The following is an 18082-nucleotide window of genomic DNA, read 5'->3' on the forward strand; positions in this document are numbered from 1 at the left end:
ATTTCTTTATATAACAACGAATCGAAGATTTTTAAAAATTATTATTTTTCAAATTCAAAGACGTTGATTACGAATTAGAAACCTTGTTCTTTTTCTTTTTTTTCTTTTAACAATTATTTATTTTCAAATTTCATGGAATATAAATAATTTAATTTTTTTTATCGATTTTATTTTTAATATATAATAAATTAAATATATACAGATGATGAAAATAAGAATTATAGAATTATAAATAAAATAATAGAAGTAACAAAAATATCAATATGATCCAATTATAGTATTGATTCTTCTCTTAAATTGTCTTACATATCAAAAAAATTAAAAATAGTTATTAAAATCAAGTAAGGATTTGGCTAAAGGAAATTAATAATCACTGTTTATACATTCGAGCTTACTATAACACGAATGTACGTAGTGAATGATCAAACGTCATTATCTACATTTACGATCCAAGTGCTTTCAAGTTAATGATGCGATAAGGGAACATATGTATATATTTATGCTGCAAAAAAAATATTGAAGTTTTTTAGTTGTTCAATTTTATTTGCAATGCTTTCTGCTCTTGATTGACGTTCACGTGTTCTTTTTCAATTCTTATAAAGAAATATTGAAAAGTACAAAGAAAATTTCACTAATCTCTGAAGAATAAAAATCTCAAGAAAGATATTCTCTTTGAACGTTTAAAAATAAGTAAGTCAATGATATTTTAATATATGAAATAGAAAACAAGAAAAAAAAACCTAAACAAGAAAAGTATATATATTTATCGTAATCGCAAAATTAATGCAATCCTATTATATTAGTTTTAATAATTAAGGGATTGTATTTATTCATGAGACACCTACGTAAAGATGATAAAGATAGGTTCGATATCCTTCGCATTGAGTAGTTGCGAAGAAATAGAAATAGAGGTATGAGAGGGCAAAAAGAAGTGAAAGAGAAGAAAAGAGGAAGGAGAGGAAGGGAGTTCCAATAGTCCATGCACGATAATCGAAATCTTCGCACTCTGGGATAGGTGTGGGTCACTAACCAGTAACCAGAAAGCTGACTCGAGACTGGTGTCGTGGCCTTGATTCTTAAGATCCTTCGAAGCCATGTGTCGATCATGTTACAGTTTAGTTTCTTTGACATCGAATGTATATATCTTCGCGCTTCACGATTCTTTCAAACTAAGTCGAATAATTTTTTTCATTATATTTGTAAAATTTATCTTTTTCTTTCCTATTTATTTTCGTCGAAACGAAATCATAGTAATATCTAACACTATAGATGACATTAAAAATTAAAAGCAGTTTGACATTTCTTCTTTTTGTAAGTATCTACAGTAATTTTTTAACCGACACGATTCCCATAAATTTACCAAGGATTCTCCGACTTTTCAAGGTACATTGTATAAATCACAGGAGATTGATAGAAACATGGCACGAACGAAACGAATCAACGTTTATGCCTGTCGAATTATCTATTACCTTTCTGTTAATAGCTTTCTCGTGTCATACACATCCATGGGAAAATTTTGAACGGTCGCTTAAATATTAATTTTGGAAAGAAAAAAATGCATTAATGAGTTTTTTTTTTCTTTCTGGTGGACGACACGATATATCATTCTATTAGATCAAGGCTCGTGATAAAATTAAGTAAAATTTATCGTTGGCTTATCCTCCAGACTTTCCTCTTCTCCATTTCCACTCGTTTCATTCATTCTTTCCACGATTATGTCGCAGGTAATGATGTTACATATCCTTTCCACATATAAATCTATTTGTGTATAGTAGTCTGTCATATACGAGTTATAGCTATATGATTTAATTATGCATTCCGTTTAGCCGTTTAAAACGCTTTAACAGGTTCTACGGTACGAAAAACTCATACAACCTGTATCGAAACACATTTGACTTCCCGATGCCAATGAACCTCAAAGACTACCACGCCAATAATCTGTGTTGGCCCTCGAGCACAAACTGGATCTTTCACGCTGGATTCATTCGGAGGAATGAGAAACAATTAAACACCTATTGACATTTTTCTAAATTTGAATACCAGTCCCATCCCGTCTTTCTTCTTCTTCTTCTTCTTTTTTTATCTTTCTTTCCCTTCTTCTAATCGCGATTCCAGTATTAAAAATTTGTTACTTGTAAAAGTTTTTTTTAGTTTGGGCTTCTTCTCCAATCTTTCTTTCTTTTTTCTTTTTTTCCTCTCTTTCTCTCTCTCTCTCTCTCTCTCTGTTAGAAAACAGGTCGATAAAATAACCGGTCGCAAGTTCAAGGCGAATCATCGGCATTTTTACACTAAATTGCCTTATTTTTTTATAGGATGCTACAGAGATCCTCGGGCTGCAATCAATTCTCGAATTCAAGTTCTTCGAGAAGAAATCCTAATTAGTTATCTTCCAGTTTCGTTCCACGATAAAAATATAATAGAATTTAAAAATTCTTTATTTTCGAATTCTATTTTTTCCTTTTCTCGTTTTATCTTTTTTTGTTCGATTTCTCTCTGGAATACGATAAAAGTCGTTCTCCTGTCTTTACTCCGAGGATACAATAGAAAACCTCGATGAGAGGTGCATTGTACATTTTTGAACCGATGTTTATTGTAAAAAAAAAAAAAAGATGTTTTTTTCGTGACACATGGTAATTTCATCTCTTCATATTCTTGATCTCTATTGTATAATAAATTTGCGGATTTCATTCAGCGGAAATATTTATACCAACAGGTTTCCAGCATCATTGAAGCCAAGGTATGTCAAAGAGAGGGACGAGAATGGCATACGTATTATCCTAGAAGCAAAATGAAATATGTACATCTTAAACATCTTTTCGCATTGGATATATATTTGACGAATACGATACGATATCGTCTCCGCTTACCCTTGAAATTGATAATGTAATCAATCGTGCCAATTTGAGGATGATAGAATATATTTTCATACCTCGAACGATTTCGTGAGAGATGTCCATCAATCATTTGGAATAGTTTTTAAAATGGTTATAATGTGTCGTAATAATGGACATAATTAAAAAAAATCTCGTCCATACATTAAACCAGAACCGGTTGTAAATCGTAAATTTATACGATTTGAATTTTTGGACAACCGGTTCGAGTATTGTAAAATAACAAAAGCACAGATATATATATGTATATTCAAATTTGAATTTGATGGGACAAACTTTTTTTTAAAATTCCTTTCAAACCGCTTTTTGCTTCCAGAAAACTTGGAGGATCAAGTTATATACTCTCATTGATCACAAAGTTGATCAATTTTCTTCCTTTCCAATCCAATGGTATAAACAATCTTTCAAGTTATAAACAATTTTAATGAATTGCGTTCCATGAAAGCAGCCGTTTCCAGATTGTTCCCTAATTATTAATGGAATCAGGATTAAAACGAGGAGAAGAAATCGTTAACCGGGGAAAAGATAAATTCGCATTTATTTACTCACTTACGCATGCGGAGAGATTAGAAGGCGCGAACAACTGTTGGAGAGAGATACAAGCAGAGATGCAGCAACACGCACACAAGCAAAATCACGACAACGGTGTGTCGTTGCCGTGGCGTGTAAGGTCGAGAATTGGTGTACGTACATGATGGTTTTCTTCGTGGTCAAGGACGTCGGAGACAGGGCCTCCTCCCGTAGGGTGCGGGAGCCGAGGGGTCCCTGGAGCGACGATGGAGTAGGTATATATGGGCGTCCAGCCGCGTTCAGAATACCAGATTCATGCAAGTTAGCCCTCCCCACGAGGCGGGTGGTATGCTTTGAAAAATTCATCGCGGACGACCTAGCGCGGTGGAGAGTCGAGGGGCCTGGCTCTCGCGGCTTTTCAATCATCAATCGCTGCCAGTACGCTGGAATCGACCACCATTCACACCTCGATCGCCACACAACGATCGGCTCATTTTTTTTGGAGAACGTATTCCCTCTTCGCAAGGTTCGTGCCATTCTTTCACTTATTCTTCCATCAAATTTTTATTCCTTTCTTTCTCTTGTTGCTGAAAGAAATTTAATAGATAATCATCAACAGAGTTTTGTCTTTGTTTAACGAGAGAAAGAATACGTGCGATACGAAAGTTACGAATTTTCTTCAATGTTGTTTATTTTAGTTCTGGAGATGATTGTGTTTAACGAGAATTATAATATAATTCGAAAAGAGAGAATGGAACAACAAGTTTTCATTGAATACAATAGATAGTAAAAAAGTAAAAATGTATTATTATTTTACCTTAATCTTAAATTTTAATAATCATTTGCAACTGTTTGTGGAATATCACATTTTATCCATTTGTTTATTTTATATATATTTTTCTACCATAAAATGAATGACAGATTTTTTTTTTTAATTTTAATTCAAAAAAATTCTTAGATTTTCAACAAGATCTTATGCATGTAACAAAAATTTATCGAAACATATTTTCCGATGATAAGATAAAAACAATGAATAATGTTCAACAATTTATTAAATGATCGTTAAACGTTTCGATACTCTTTAATCTCTTTCATTATTGATCCACTTGAAAAATCACTCGATATTTTATAATCTTTATCTTGTTTAAATAAGATTGCAAGATAAAACTCGATGAAAACTTCTTTAAAATTTCGTATGTACATTTAACAAGTATGGAATCTATGAAAAAAAAAAAAAAATACAATATCAGATTGTCATTAACGTTGTTTTGGAAGATCAGTACCTGACGGCTTGACTGGCAAACATTGTCCTCTTTGCGGTCACTTCCAGCTACGAGAGTAGCATTTTTAATGGCTAAACGTTATCATGAGGATTCAAGTAGCGGCGCGTGTCTTTGTCCTCGAGTGAATCAGCAAGCAATGCTCGCGTCCAATTTCGTTTTCGCGTTATATGATGATTAAAGATTCGCACAACGATCAAACAAGCTGCTTCGACTAAAAATATGCAAATACCAATATTAATAAGAAACTTAATTGGACAATAATTCTACCTTATTATTAACTTTAAATGTTCAACACTTTCAAGGTCTCTCGAGATATTATGTATTTACGAGTACCATACTATACATTCTATGCATCCGTAGAAAACATTCTGTCTCGAGCTTGTTAAAAATCCGGTAAAGAGATAAAAAACAAAACAAAAATATTAAGCGTTCGTTAGTTGTGAGTGATTAACGATTGTTTTTCAAGATATATGATCAATCATCAGTGCAATTGAACTCGAAAAAAGTTCGCAACAGTCAGAATCGTTATAATGCGAAGCATATCTCATTCTTCGTATATTTTTCTTTTCCGGTATCCGTACACGCGTGTCTTAAGTGCAGGACAGGTTTGCACGCACATCACACAAATGATGCATCCAGCAATTCTGGTTTTCAGATGCACGTGTGTAACGTATATCTACTTTTAATTACGATAATTTGTAATTGTCAGATTAATTGTCAAACACTGTCTCGGTATTTAATCTATTATTGTACGTTATTTGCTAATTACGTCCGATTCGATCAATAACTTTGTATTCCTTCATACGTGAATATTTTTATAATTTTTTCACAGAGAAAAAGCAAAAATCACTTTTCTTAACTATTATATTAATATTGAGAAGAAATAAAATTAAACGACACACAGACACACTTAACGATGTTAATCATTATCATTCAATTATGATGGATTAGATTCACTTATTATTATTTTTGTTTTATTGCCAATAATCTTTAGATTTACCGATGTTCCTAGCTTTTAAAAGATCTATAAAAATTTTATGTTATTTCTATTCAACGTTTTCACAATGTAATTTCGAAAAATGTTCTTCTTCTTCTAGCGATGATTCTCTGGCTAACCTTAATCTTCGTGACTTCGGTAGCTGCAGGACCACCTTATCGAAAGACAATACCCGATATATTACAACCACCTCCATGGGATTCTGTAGAAGAAACAGACGTAGAAATCATCAACGTGCCATTGTTTCAACGCGATGCTGTCGAAGGTCCACCAATGATCGATTCGCCGTCGTTAAATCCCGCCATTACTCACAAGTATTACGGGTCTCGAAGGTTTCCTTTGCGCGATTCGGTCGAAGCGTTGCCCTCAAATAAGATCGATTCTCAAGTCGATGATCTACTCTTGCAGAATTTCAGAGAGTCAGTATTTATCAGACGTAAATAATACATATCTTATTTCATAAACATAATCTTCGATATCGAATTATTTCATTCGTAAGTGATCGATAATCATCTTTCATGATTAATTTATCAACGATTGCGTGTCGAGATTGCGAATCGAAAGTGTACATGGAGCTACTCGGTGTTTTCTTCATTGTCTTTTTGTTCGTTGGATAATCAATGAAGGATGATTTATGTTGCTTTAGCGATCGAGTGCCTTTAAGAGATGCCGTTGAACATCGTGAAGCTCCCTTCTTTGGGAACGTCGATCACGAGTCGATTTGGATCGAGCCATTAGCTCCACCAACGTTAACAAGAATGGAACAAATCATTAATCCAAAAGTGGTTTGCCATTTCGACTCTAGTGCGGTACACAGAGCAGAACCATTTTCTTTGTTTCCTCAATCCATACCACACCACCGATGCAGCCATTTGATATACATCGCAGCCACTTTAGGTAATTTAGTTTTTCGATTATTAAATCGAATCGATATGCTCGTATTAATAAATACATATAAATGACGAATAAAATTTTCTTAGATCCAGAGAAGATGGTTATCGTCTCGAAAGATCGCGAATATGACGAGATCAAGGGTAAAGTTGTAAATCATTAATTATTTCGCGGGAAAGATACGTTAAAAATCCGAGTCCCGTTAATTTATTCCGTTCAATTCAAATATAGGTGGATACAAAACAGTAACGGGACATCGATCGAGGGATCCAGCGTTGCAAGTGCTCGTTTCGATCTCGATCTCGGTTTCAAGTCGGGGAAAATTGTTCTCTGACCTAACCAAAAGTTATTGTGAAAAATTTGCCAAATCCATCGTGAACTTTCTCCAAACGCACGACTTCGACGGAGTGGAAATCGATTGGGAAGGATCGGCGAATCATTCGAACGATTTGAAACTGTTGTTGAGGACGATTAGAAAGTTTTTCGTTGATCAAGAATACGTACTTGCGGTGGTTCAAAGACCAGAAGATCCGGTGGATCAAGAAATTAGTTCTGTGGCCGATCTGCTTCTTCTGAGAGCGTGGAGGGACAATCCAACTTTCAGAAGGGAAAAGTTGGCACTTCATCCGGCTCCTCTGAAATACGTAGCTAGAGTGACCAACAAATGGATCGATCGTGTGCCGAGAGAACACAGATCAAAGATCGTTCTTGGTTTATCTGTGTTTGGGCAAGGGTATACATTGAAATTCGAGAACTATACGGATGCTGGCGCGCCTATCATTGGACCAGGAATCGAGAATACATATGACAAGCAGAAAAACGGAAGGATGTCTTATTACGAGGTAATATTGTTCGATATTATTTATTTTTAACCTGAAAATAGATTGTTTCTTTTCATTTATATTTCTCATTGCATCCAGATATGTGAGAAACTGGAAGATGGATTGTGGACTGCCGGTAGAGACGAAGAAGGACCGTACATAAAACGTGGAGATCAATGGATTGGTTATGAGGATCCGTTGACGATGAAAATCAAAATAGCATACATTAGGTCGATGAAGCTTGGTGGAGTTTCTTTGTGGTCTCTCGACTTGGATGATTTTCAAGTTAATAAATTATTTTCTCTTCTCTAATTTCTCGCATTCGCTCTTAACATAAAATTAATAATAATAAATGTTGCTGTTAGGGTATTTGCGGAAACTCGTGGCCCATGTTAAACGCTGCAACGGAATCGATTGGCTTTTACGACGAGACACAACTGGGAAAATGTTCCAGAGATGGACTCTCTATCGATCCCCAGAATTGTTCAGGATTTTATTCTTGTCACAATGGTAAATAATCTGATTGTAAATTTTTCTATAAAAAAAAAAAAAAAGAAAATTTAATGGACAATATTTTTTACACTGATTATCATTGTGTGTACAGGAGTACGATATCGGGGCCAATGCGGACCTGGAAAATATTTTAATTCGAACAATGGTCGTTGCATAAAAGCGAATTCGAATGTTTGTAAATCTGATCAATTTAATCGAATTCAAGGGGATCGTTATCAGACTGAGATAAGAGAGTCACAAAAATTGCAACATTTAGAGATCACGTCGGAAAAGAGTCCCCGGGTAGTTTGCTACGTGACTTCATGGTCGTTATATCGCAAAGGAGATGGATTATTTGTTCCAGAACGTCTAAATTCTCGTCTATGTACCGATATAATTTATGCGTTTGCTGGATTGAATCCTGATACGTTGCTTATTCAACCGTTGGATCCCTGGGCTGACATAGAATACAGTAAATAATTTTACTAAATTATCAAAATAGATTCTCAAAATAAAATTACATGTTATTCTGCTTGTTTTATTAGGATTAAACCTTATTTATTAAAATAAATAAATATTTTCAGATTTGTATGAACGGGTGACAAATTTGAAAGGATCAAGAGTATTATTAGCTATAGGAGGATGGACGGATAGCACTGGTGATAAATATTCTCGTCTAGTTAGTAGCGGTGTTATTCGTCGCAAGTTCGTTTCAGCTACGATAAACTTCTTAAAAAAGCATAACTTCGATGGTCTCTCCTTTGAATGGAATTATCCGAAATGCTGGCAAAGCAATTGTAAAAAAGGGCCGGACACCGACAAACCCAATTTCACCAAATTGATCCAGGAATTGAAAAATGCGTTCGACCAACAAGAGCCAAAGTTAACACTTGCTGTAGCCTTTTCTGGCTACAAAGAGGTGATCGATAGGGCCTACGAAGTGCGAGAAATCTCGAGAATAGCGGATTTTATATCTGTAATGACGTACGATTATCATGGTGCTTGGGAGTCAAAAACGGGGCATTTGTCACCTTTGTTTGGAAACGCTGCCGATATTAATCCGTACTACAACATTGTGAGTTCAATAATACATTACATTTTATAAAACAATTATTGAAAATTTTTTCTTTTTTTAGAATTCTACAATGGAGTACTTAGTCAATCTTGGAGCAGAAAAATCAAAGCTTCTGGTAGGGATACCTTTGTATGGACAGGCTTATCGATTGTCCAGTGAAAATCTGGCAAATCTTGGTGATCCAACAACTGGTCCTGGAACTGCTGGAGAATTTACAAAGCAACCTGGGATGCTGGCTTATTATGAAATTTGTGATAGAATCAAATACAAGGGTTGGAAAACTGGTTTAGGTGAAATGAATGAATGAATCTAATATAAAAAAAGAAAAATCACTCTTCTATTCTTCCATGAAATGATTTTAAACTGATCTTAAAAATTTTTCAGGACCAAGTGCTTATCTCAGAGACCAATGGGTGGGCTACGATGATCGGGAAAGTGTCTACGCGAAGGGTGAATACATTTTACAAAGTGGTTATGGAGGTGCAACACTGTGGACTGTAGACTTGGACGATTTCTTAAATCGTTGCTGTTCGGAATCGTTCCCATTATTAAAGAGTATAAATCGTGCACTAGGTAAATGAATCATTAGATATATTTTCTTTAAATTTAAACAATTATTACCTGTTGTAATACGTCTGTGTAATTATATTTACAATTATAGGCCGTTTAAAAAACAAGGAATTTTCTGAAGGATGCCAACGACCAGAAGAACCAATTACACCTCAACCTCCAACGTTGACAACTCATAGTGATGCCGTGGAAGAGACTCCACGGCCAACCATACCCATGACTAAACCAACCATGTGGCCAACGTGGACTGAAAAGCCAAGCACAAGCACTCAGCATACGAGCACAACCTGGCCCACTTGGACTTGGAAACCAAGCAAAAAGCCAGACACAACGACTATTAGCAGCACTACAATCTCTTGGACCCAATCCACCAACACGTGGACTTCAACCAAGTATTAAATCTCTAATTTCATCTAAATAAATATGTTATTCATTATAATAAAACTTGTAAGTTTTTCATTTAAATTTATATCTTTTATCATAAAATTAAAGACAGCCATCAACAGTGGAATTAACGGAAGTAACGGAAAATGTGGAAAAACCAACGGATTCTTCAAAGCCAGGAACATCGTGTATGATAGGAGAATATGTACCAGACCCTGAAAGTTGTAAAAACTACTTTAGATGCGTGCTTGGCGAATTGCAACGCGAACAATGCGCGCCCGGATTGCATTGGGATGCAAGACGAAGCATTTGCGATTGGCCAGCTGCAGCGAAATGTCAAGTGGAAACTGGTAAGACTGCTTTATCTATATATACATATATATATATATATATATATACATGTATATTTGTTCATCGAAGAAACATTTTTTTAATTTAAAGAACAAAAAAACGTAGATGTTGGATTTTTTTTTTTATGTAATAATAATTATGTAATAGTATCTTTTTTATTACACACATTATGCTAAATTCTTCCTTCATTATTAATTGATTTTCATTTTTAAAAATAACGTTCATCAAATACTTTGAATTTTTATGCTGAAATGTACAAATAATGAGTAATTATATTACACAGGAAAATTGAATTCCTGCTTTCAATAACGATTCTATAGTAATTTCTTCAGGAGTTGTCGTTAACAGACGTATCGGTTCATTGGCAATAACGTAAACCTGTTTATTCGCGCGTGGCAGTAATCATCTTCACTCCTGCGCATATTTTTCCACCAACCGCCTCCAGACAAACATCTCCCCTTTATAAATCATTCGATTCTCTGCGACACTCAGTATCACTATTTCTACGTGTTTATTTCCTTGCTGAGGAAAAAAAAAAAGAGAATGACACCATTCCATGTCATTCGCGTAATTTTAATTTTAATCTTGATAGATTCTGCCTCGATGCAAGTGCATAAGACATCCCAATTGTTTGGCATAGGTATATAGACACGAAGAAACAGAAGTAATTGTAAAACTTGATATGATAAACCTAAACGCAACATTTTGTTCTTTAAAGTAGGTTCTGTTACCCAGAGACCTGGATCGTGGACCACGACGACCACCGTTAAAACCACCACCACCACCGCAAAGAAACCATCCACGTTGGCGGTATGGTCGTCCTCTACCACTCAGAAACCGATCTTGATGAACGAGAGACCTCAAAAAAATTGCGTGCACGGCCAGTATTACTCCTATCCAAATTCCTGCACGAGCTTCAGTATTTGCGTGAATGGTAATTTAATCTCTCAGCAATGCGGGCCAGGATTGAATTGGAATAAAGAAAAAAATATGTGCGATTGGGCGTTCAAGAATCCTTGCATCGAGAAACCTAAGAAGACAGCTCCGTTGACTGCAACGGATATCAAGTCCATGGTAACATATCACTTTGTCATCACGTGTTGAAATTATAAAGGATTACATTTTTTCCTTTTTTCTTTTAGCCATGCACTCCTGAAAGCTACTCCAGCGTTCCAGGCGATTGCGAAAGTTTCAAGGCATGTTTATGGGGTCGGTATGAGGTGTTCCGTTGCGCTCCTGGACTCCACTTTAATCAGAGGACTCGTATATGCGACTGGCCGTCCAGAGCCAATTGTCAGGACAACTCTGTGCCGACAGACGAGCAAGATTCAGGCAATAAACCAATTCGTCCATCGAGCACTGAGAAACCTTGGGAAGCGACAACGACCACGCAAGCAACAACCACCTTGTCATCGGCCGTGATACATCCTGAAAAAGTTTCTCCGTTGTCCGGGTATTACAAAGTAAGTAATCACTGTCGTCATTCAATGAATTAATCCAAATCTCTTTAATGATAATCTCTCACTCAGATCGTGTGTTACTTCACGAATTGGGCTTGGTACAGAAGAGGCGTCGGTCGTTATGTTCCTGAAAACATTGATCACACTCTGTGCACTCATATCGTCTATGGATTTGCAGTTTTGGACTACTCGGATCTAATCATTAAAGCTCACGATTCTTGGGCCGATTACGACAACCGTAAGAAACGATTCTTTTCCTAAAAGAATATTTCTAAAAGAGTATAAATATTTTATATTTTTCTCGAGCAGGATTTTACGAGCGTGTAGTCGCGTACAAGAAACGAGGATTGAAGGTATCCCTCGCTCTCGGTGGTTGGAACGATTCAGCTGGAGATAAGTATAGCCGTTTGGTGAACAATCCCACGGCCAGGAAGAAATTTATCGAGCAAGCAGTCCAATTTATAGAGAAATACGATTTCGACGGACTTGATTTAGATTGGGAATACCCAGTTTGCTGGCAAGTATGTTCAGATTCTAAAAATTAATCTCTCATTGAGTTCTCTTCTCTAGAATATTGCACCAATTATAATATATTGTACCCTTGTCGTAGGTTGATTGCAGGAAAGGGCCATCTTCAGACAAAGAAGGTTTCGCGGATTTACTGAAAGAGCTCAGTAACGAGCTAAGGCCCAGAGGCTTGTTACTAAGCTCCGCGGTTTCACCGAGCAAACAAGTGATTAACAAAGGTTACAACGTTCCTGCCCTCGCCAAATACTTGGACTGGATCGCAGTGATGACTTACGATTACCACGGTCAATGGGATAAAAAAACTGGCCACGTTGCGCCTCTCTACTACCATCCCAACGATGATTATTATTACTTCAATGCAAACTATTCTATTAATTATTGGATCGCCAAAGGAGCTCCTCGTAGAAAAATCGTTATGGGTATACATATATACATATTCTTTCTATTGAAAACACAAATCAGTTATCTAATTGATTTATTTGGATAACAGGAATGCCACTGTACGGACAATCGTTCTCCATAAACGATCCAAGCGCGGGTACAGGATTGAACGTACCAGCCAGCGGTGGTCAGGCAGGAGAATTTACTCGAGCCTCTGGATTCTTGTCCTATTACGAGATTTGCGATAGGATACGGAATCGTGGATGGAACGTCGTTCAAGATTCGCAACATAGAATGGGCCCTTATGCGTACAAAAGCAATCAATGGGTCAGTTTCGATGACGCAGAGATGATTCGAAGGAAGGCCGAGTATATCAGGAATATGGGTCTTGGTGGTGGAATGGTATGGGCGTTGGATCTCGATGATTTCCGGGATCGTTGCGGCGAGGGGCCGCATCCTTTAATGCATACAATTCAAAAAGTATTGGCTAATCCACCGGATAAAGATGAGAAACGTAATCTTTCCTTTCATATTTTTTTCTTCGTTTTGTAATTTTTCACTTTTTATCGATTAAATATCTTGTTTTGCAGCTGAGAAACCGTCGATCACAGTGGAGGATTTAGAGCAAGATGCAATGACACTCACGGTAGCTCCCACTACTGTTGAAACGCCTATACCATCGTCGACCTCGACGGATCCGGTGCAATTTGAAAGTAGTTTTAAAGTAATTTGTTATTTTACGAATTGGGCCTGGTATCGTCAAGAAGGAGGGAAGTTCTTACCGGAAGACGTGGATACTGATTTGTGTACTCATGTTCTCTACGGTTTCGCGGTACTCGATGGATCTCGGTTAAGGATAAAATCGCACGATCCATGGGCCGACATAGACAACAGTAACTATTAAAGATTTGTTTCCCTTTCATCTATATGGATCGCTATATCTTCAGAATTTTTTCAGAATTCTACGAAAGAATAGCAGCGTTAAAATCGAAGGGTATAAAGGTGTTGATGGCTATCGGAGGATGGAATGATTCAGCAGGTGACAAGTACAGCCGTCTGGTGAATTCGCCATCGGCTAGACAAAGATTCATAGAGAACGTGATCCAATTTATCGAAAAATACCAATTCGAAGGGTTGGATTTAGATTGGGAATATCCAGTCTGTTGGCAGGTGAAATAACATGATATATTTATTATAATTTCTCATTTCTAAGATAATTAAAGACGAGTGAACAAATTTTAGGTTGATTGCAACAAGGGTCCAGCATCGGACAAGGAAGGGTTTGCCAGTTTAGTGAGAGAGTTGAGTGAGAAATTTAAACCAAAAGGATTGTTATTATCTGCTGCCGTTTCTCCCAGCAAACGAGTTATCGACACGGGTTATGACGTGCCAACCTTGGCAAAATACTTGGATTGGATATCTGTAATGACTTACGATTATCATGGTCAATGGGACAAAAAAACCGGTCATGTAGCGCCTTTGTATTACTTACCCAATGATTGGGAGCCGACATTTAACGCTGTATGTTGTACTTTATGTTATAATTATCGATGATAAATGAATGTGATACGAGTAACTCTTACATAATTTTTTTTTTTTTTACTTTACAGAACTTCTCTATTCATTATTGGATTGAGAAAGGTGCACCGGCGAAAAAACTTGTTATGGGAGCACCCTTGTACGGTCAATCTTTTTCTTTAGCTGAGAGAACACAGAGGGGATTAAATGCGCCAACTTATGGCGGTGGTGAAGCCGGAGAAGCAACAAAAGCGAGAGGCTTCCTTTCCTATTACGAAGTAAGTATTTTCCATTTTCTCTTTTCTAACTTTCCGTCGTAGATTTTTTTATAGACATATCTTTTATCTCTGGACAATTACAGATTTGCGAAAGAACCTTGAAGAAAGGTTGGACCGTCGTCCAAGACAAGAAACGTCGTATAGGCCCGTATGCGTTTAAAGGTGATCAATGGGTTAGTTTTGACGATGCCAGACAAATTAAACTGAAGGCAGAGTTTATAAAGGATCTTGATCTGGGTGGTGGCATGGTATGGGCCCTTGATTTAGACGATTTCAAAAATAGATGCAACTGTGAACCTAGTCCACTTTTGAGAACCATGAACAGAGTTCTAAGAAATTATCCCAAAGGCCCATTATGTCCAGTGACGAATGGTAAATGGTTTTTAAAATTGAAATTTCATTTATTAAATAAAAATGAGAGAAATTAAAGTAAAATGAAGATAAATCTTGAAAATAGAATTTATGACAATCGATATCGGTGAAACCAGCATGGAATCAACGACTAGTGAACAACCAAGTTGGGAAGCTACCACTTCCCAAAGACCAACGTATTTACCACCAACGACCTCAGATCCGTGCACCGACGACACTGATGATACTATCGAAATAGAAGCTGAACCACCATTAATAGGCACTTCGCCAGAAGATTGCGGTGGTCGTGTATTCGTCCCCCACAAAAAGGATTGTTCCAAATACTTCCTGTGCAATTTTGGAAAGCTCACTGAACACTCTTGTCCTCCTGGTCTTTACTGGAACGAGAACCGTTGCGACTGGCCTGAGAACACAAAGTGTAAAAATTCCCAACGTCAGGTGAACAGTTGAAATTATTCTAATCTTTACGAATCTTTCTCTTCCTTTCTTTTTTATAAATCTAAATTAAATTTCCAGTCCAATCAATTAATCTTCGCTCCAGAAACGGACAAGAAGAAAGTAATTTGTTACGTAACAAAGTGGGGAAGAAAGCGATCCGGAGCAGGGCAATTTCTACCCGAAGATATCGACCCGAATTTATGTACCCATATCGTTTTTGGCCCCATCAAGTTGGATCCGGAACGACTAATCATACAAACTCCTCAGAGTACCAGCCAAAAGGAATTCTTTGATAAAATGGTAGATATTAAAAATAGAAACGGGATAAAGATTTTACTTAGTTTAGGAGGCTGGGAAGAATCGAAGAACAACAAATATAGTAGATTGGCGCACAATCCGGTGGATCGACTGAAATTTGCACGTTATGTTTCTCTTTACATTCTGTATCATGGTTTCGATGGCCTCGATCTTCTTTGGGAGTATCCAGTATGTTGGGAGGTAAAAATAATTATGCAAAAATGTAACAAATAAAATATTTTAATAATAAGTAAATTTATCATTTATCGTTTCTAACTTAATTGTTATTGTTGTTAAAAATTACGGTTATTTTACTTTTATAATGTTATATATAATGTTTTAATTTTCAATTTTACAGGTTGATTGTACTCGTGGTCCATTGAGCGACAGAGAAGCTTTTGCAGCTTTGCTTAAGGAACTGAACATAGCCTTGAAATCTAAAGGATTGCTCCTCTCTACTGCAGTTTCTGCTAGCAAAGAAGTTATCGATATAGCTTATGATGTTCCAGCATTAATCAAATACGTTGATTGGATGAACGTTATGAGTTACGATTATCATTCTAATTTAGAGAGTAAAACTGGCCACGTTGCGCCGCTTTATCATAACCCAAATGAACAAACCAAATACTCAAACGTGAACTTTTCTATAACTTATTGGCTAGAACAAGGTGTGCCATCGAATAAGCTCGTAATGGGTGTACCAACATACGGACAGAGTTTCACATTATTGAGGAAATCGCAGAGAAATGAAAAGCCAGGCTTTAACGTGAAAGTTTCTGGACCTGGATATACAGGCGATTTTACCAAATCACCTGGCATGCTTGCTTATTACGAGGTATGAATTCATCGATTGATAAGTAAATCACTTTATATATAGTATGTACTATACATAAATGATTATATAACACACTTAGTAAGTATTTAATGCAAATTACTATCGTAAATTCTTTTATGTAAATTGCGATGTTATTTTTACGTTCGAAGTTTAAACTGAATGTTCTTCCTTTTACGTTTACATTTTCATAGATATGCGACAATGTGAAAAATAAAAATTGGACGGCTATTAAAGATCCGAAGAATTTGGTTGGACCGTATGCTACGAAAAATGATCAATGGGTCAGTTACGAGGATATATCAAGCGTAATGCAAAAAGTAATTGACGTCTATAAATGATGCAATAAATTTAAGATAAACGTTTATCATTCATACGTATAAACATATATTCATATATTTTCTTCAGGCAAAATTCATAAGAGATTTAAATCTTGGCGGTGCTCTTATTTGGTCCTTGGATTTGGACGACTTTAAAAATCAGTGTGGTTGTGGAAAGTATCCTTTAACAACAGCGCTTAGCCAAGGAATTAGAGGAGAACGAGAACTCAGAATGGATTGTACTTGAGATACACGTATCTTGAACAAATATGCAAATGATTCACGAATAACAATTCATTTACATTGTGTTCCACTTTCACGGATAACAATAAATCTCAGATCGTTCATAAATCATATTAGTCAATGTAAATACTGTATAGCACGAAGTTACAAATACTTTGCAATATGATTTAGAGAGAAAAAAAGGAAAAAAAAAAAAAGGATTTATCTTGACGATTTCATATTGTATTATGATTTCTAATCGTGCAAGATTGTAATAGGATCAAATAGGATTTGATCTATGTTATCTTCCGATTCGTGATATAATAATATGTTTGCAACGAGTAATGTTAATTGTATGTATATTTTATATGCTATGTTAATTAAATACATATTCGTCTAATGTTTTTAGACGAAGATGTATTTAATTAACATAGCATATAAAATATACAATTTAAGAAAAGGAAACATGTATCCTATATTTACATTTCTTTTTTCTTTAATGATTTAGCTAACTCGTTAAAGAAAAACATTATTTACAATAAATCGGAAAATAAGAATTGTACAATAATTTGATTCATTACAAACATTGATTGCTAATTCGTTTTTATGAAAAAAGAAGAAAAAACTGTGAAGTGATTAAGGATTAAAGGAAAATTAAAATAACAAAATATTATTTTTTGGATGACAAAATTTTTTATTATTTTATAAAAACAAAATAAATTAAAAATGAAAAGAATATAGATTTGATACATTCTATAAAAGACAATCTTTAATCAAACTCACAAGTACACGCGTATTATAATATTAATGCAATTTCTATAAACATCTGTATCTTATGTATGACTTTAAATACATCATGTCATAAATAGAATAAATTTATCATTATGCGAATGAATCATTTATCCCAAAGAAATAATATGAATAAATGATAGTATTAACTCTAATAAAAATTTTTACAAATTGTAATATTTAACTTGTAAAATTTGTTTAATGTACATATCTACAAATTTATCGATTTAAATTTTTGATTTCGATAAAAATGCCATTTTTTATATTAATTTTTAGTTAAATTATGTTAGTGCGAAATTTTCAGGAATGATCGAAATATTGTCAGATAAGATGTATGTTTTTAATATAAATTTCTCTTGAGATTGATTGGAATTAATTATAC

At 35.4% G+C, this 18082-nt stretch overlaps 1 protein-coding gene and 1 long non-coding RNA gene across 5 annotated transcripts; one reads left to right on the plus strand and one right to left on the minus strand.

Moving 5' to 3' along the window:
• Positions 1-1383: 1383 nt before the first annotated feature.
• On the minus strand, positions 1384-5297 carry LOC102656252. 2 transcript variants are annotated; one of them, XR_003305795.1, is made up of 5 exons: positions 4685-5297; positions 4219-4620; positions 3441-3988; positions 2868-3357; positions 1384-2777 (listed from the first exon to the last, which is right to left on the minus strand). It is a non-coding gene; the product is annotated as an uncharacterized LOC102656252 (long non-coding RNA). The 2 variants fall into 2 exon arrangements; XR_003305794.1 differs by lacking the exon at positions 4219-4620 and having other exon boundaries at positions 3437-3988; positions 4685-5238.
• On the plus strand, positions 3797-17043 carry LOC412273 (probable chitinase 10). Of its 3 annotated transcripts, none has more exons than XM_026444020.1 (29): positions 3797-3927; positions 5782-6100; positions 6328-6578; positions 6662-6715; positions 6804-7414; positions 7493-7678; positions 7759-7903; positions 7998-8357; positions 8470-8960; positions 9022-9250; positions 9345-9533; positions 9622-9922; positions 10023-10264; positions 10984-11339; positions 11408-11728; positions 11795-11963; positions 12035-12246; positions 12336-12672; positions 12744-13148; positions 13225-13527; positions 13593-13804; positions 13877-14155; positions 14245-14430; positions 14514-14802; positions 14888-15240; positions 15319-15738; positions 15896-16372; positions 16564-16689; positions 16778-17043. In XM_026444020.1, exons 2-29 carry the CDS (start codon positions 5784-5786, stop codon positions 16934-16936), a joined length of 7980 nt encoding a protein of 2659 aa, XP_026299805.1. In that variant the 5' UTR covers positions 3797-3927; positions 5782-5783; the 3' UTR covers positions 16937-17043. The 3 variants fall into 3 exon arrangements, with proteins under 3 accessions (XP_026299805.1, XP_006570346.2, XP_026299806.1); XM_006570283.3 differs by having other exon boundaries at positions 10987-11339; XM_026444021.1 differs by lacking the exon at positions 3797-3927 and adding an exon at positions 5327-5345.
• The last annotated feature ends 1039 nt before the right edge of the window (positions 17044-18082 follow it).

This window comes from Apis mellifera, linkage group LG11 (assembly GCF_003254395.2).
Source record: "Apis mellifera strain DH4 linkage group LG11, Amel_HAv3.1, whole genome shotgun sequence".
Taxonomy (NCBI): domain Eukaryota; kingdom Metazoa; phylum Arthropoda; class Insecta; order Hymenoptera; family Apidae; genus Apis; species Apis mellifera.

Coding starts and splice junctions, on each gene's coding strand:
- LOC412273 (XM_026444020.1), top strand. CDS start 5,784: ATGATTCTCTGGCTAACCTTAATCTTCGTGACTTCGGTAGCTGCAGGA. Junction 9,251..9,344: donor GGGTTGGAAAACTGGTTTAG/GTGAAATGAATG, acceptor AAAATTTTTCAG/GACCAAGTGCTTATCTCAGA. Junction 9,534..9,621: donor GAGTATAAATCGTGCACTAG/GTAAATGAATCA, acceptor TTACAATTATAG/GCCGTTTAAAAAACAAGGAA.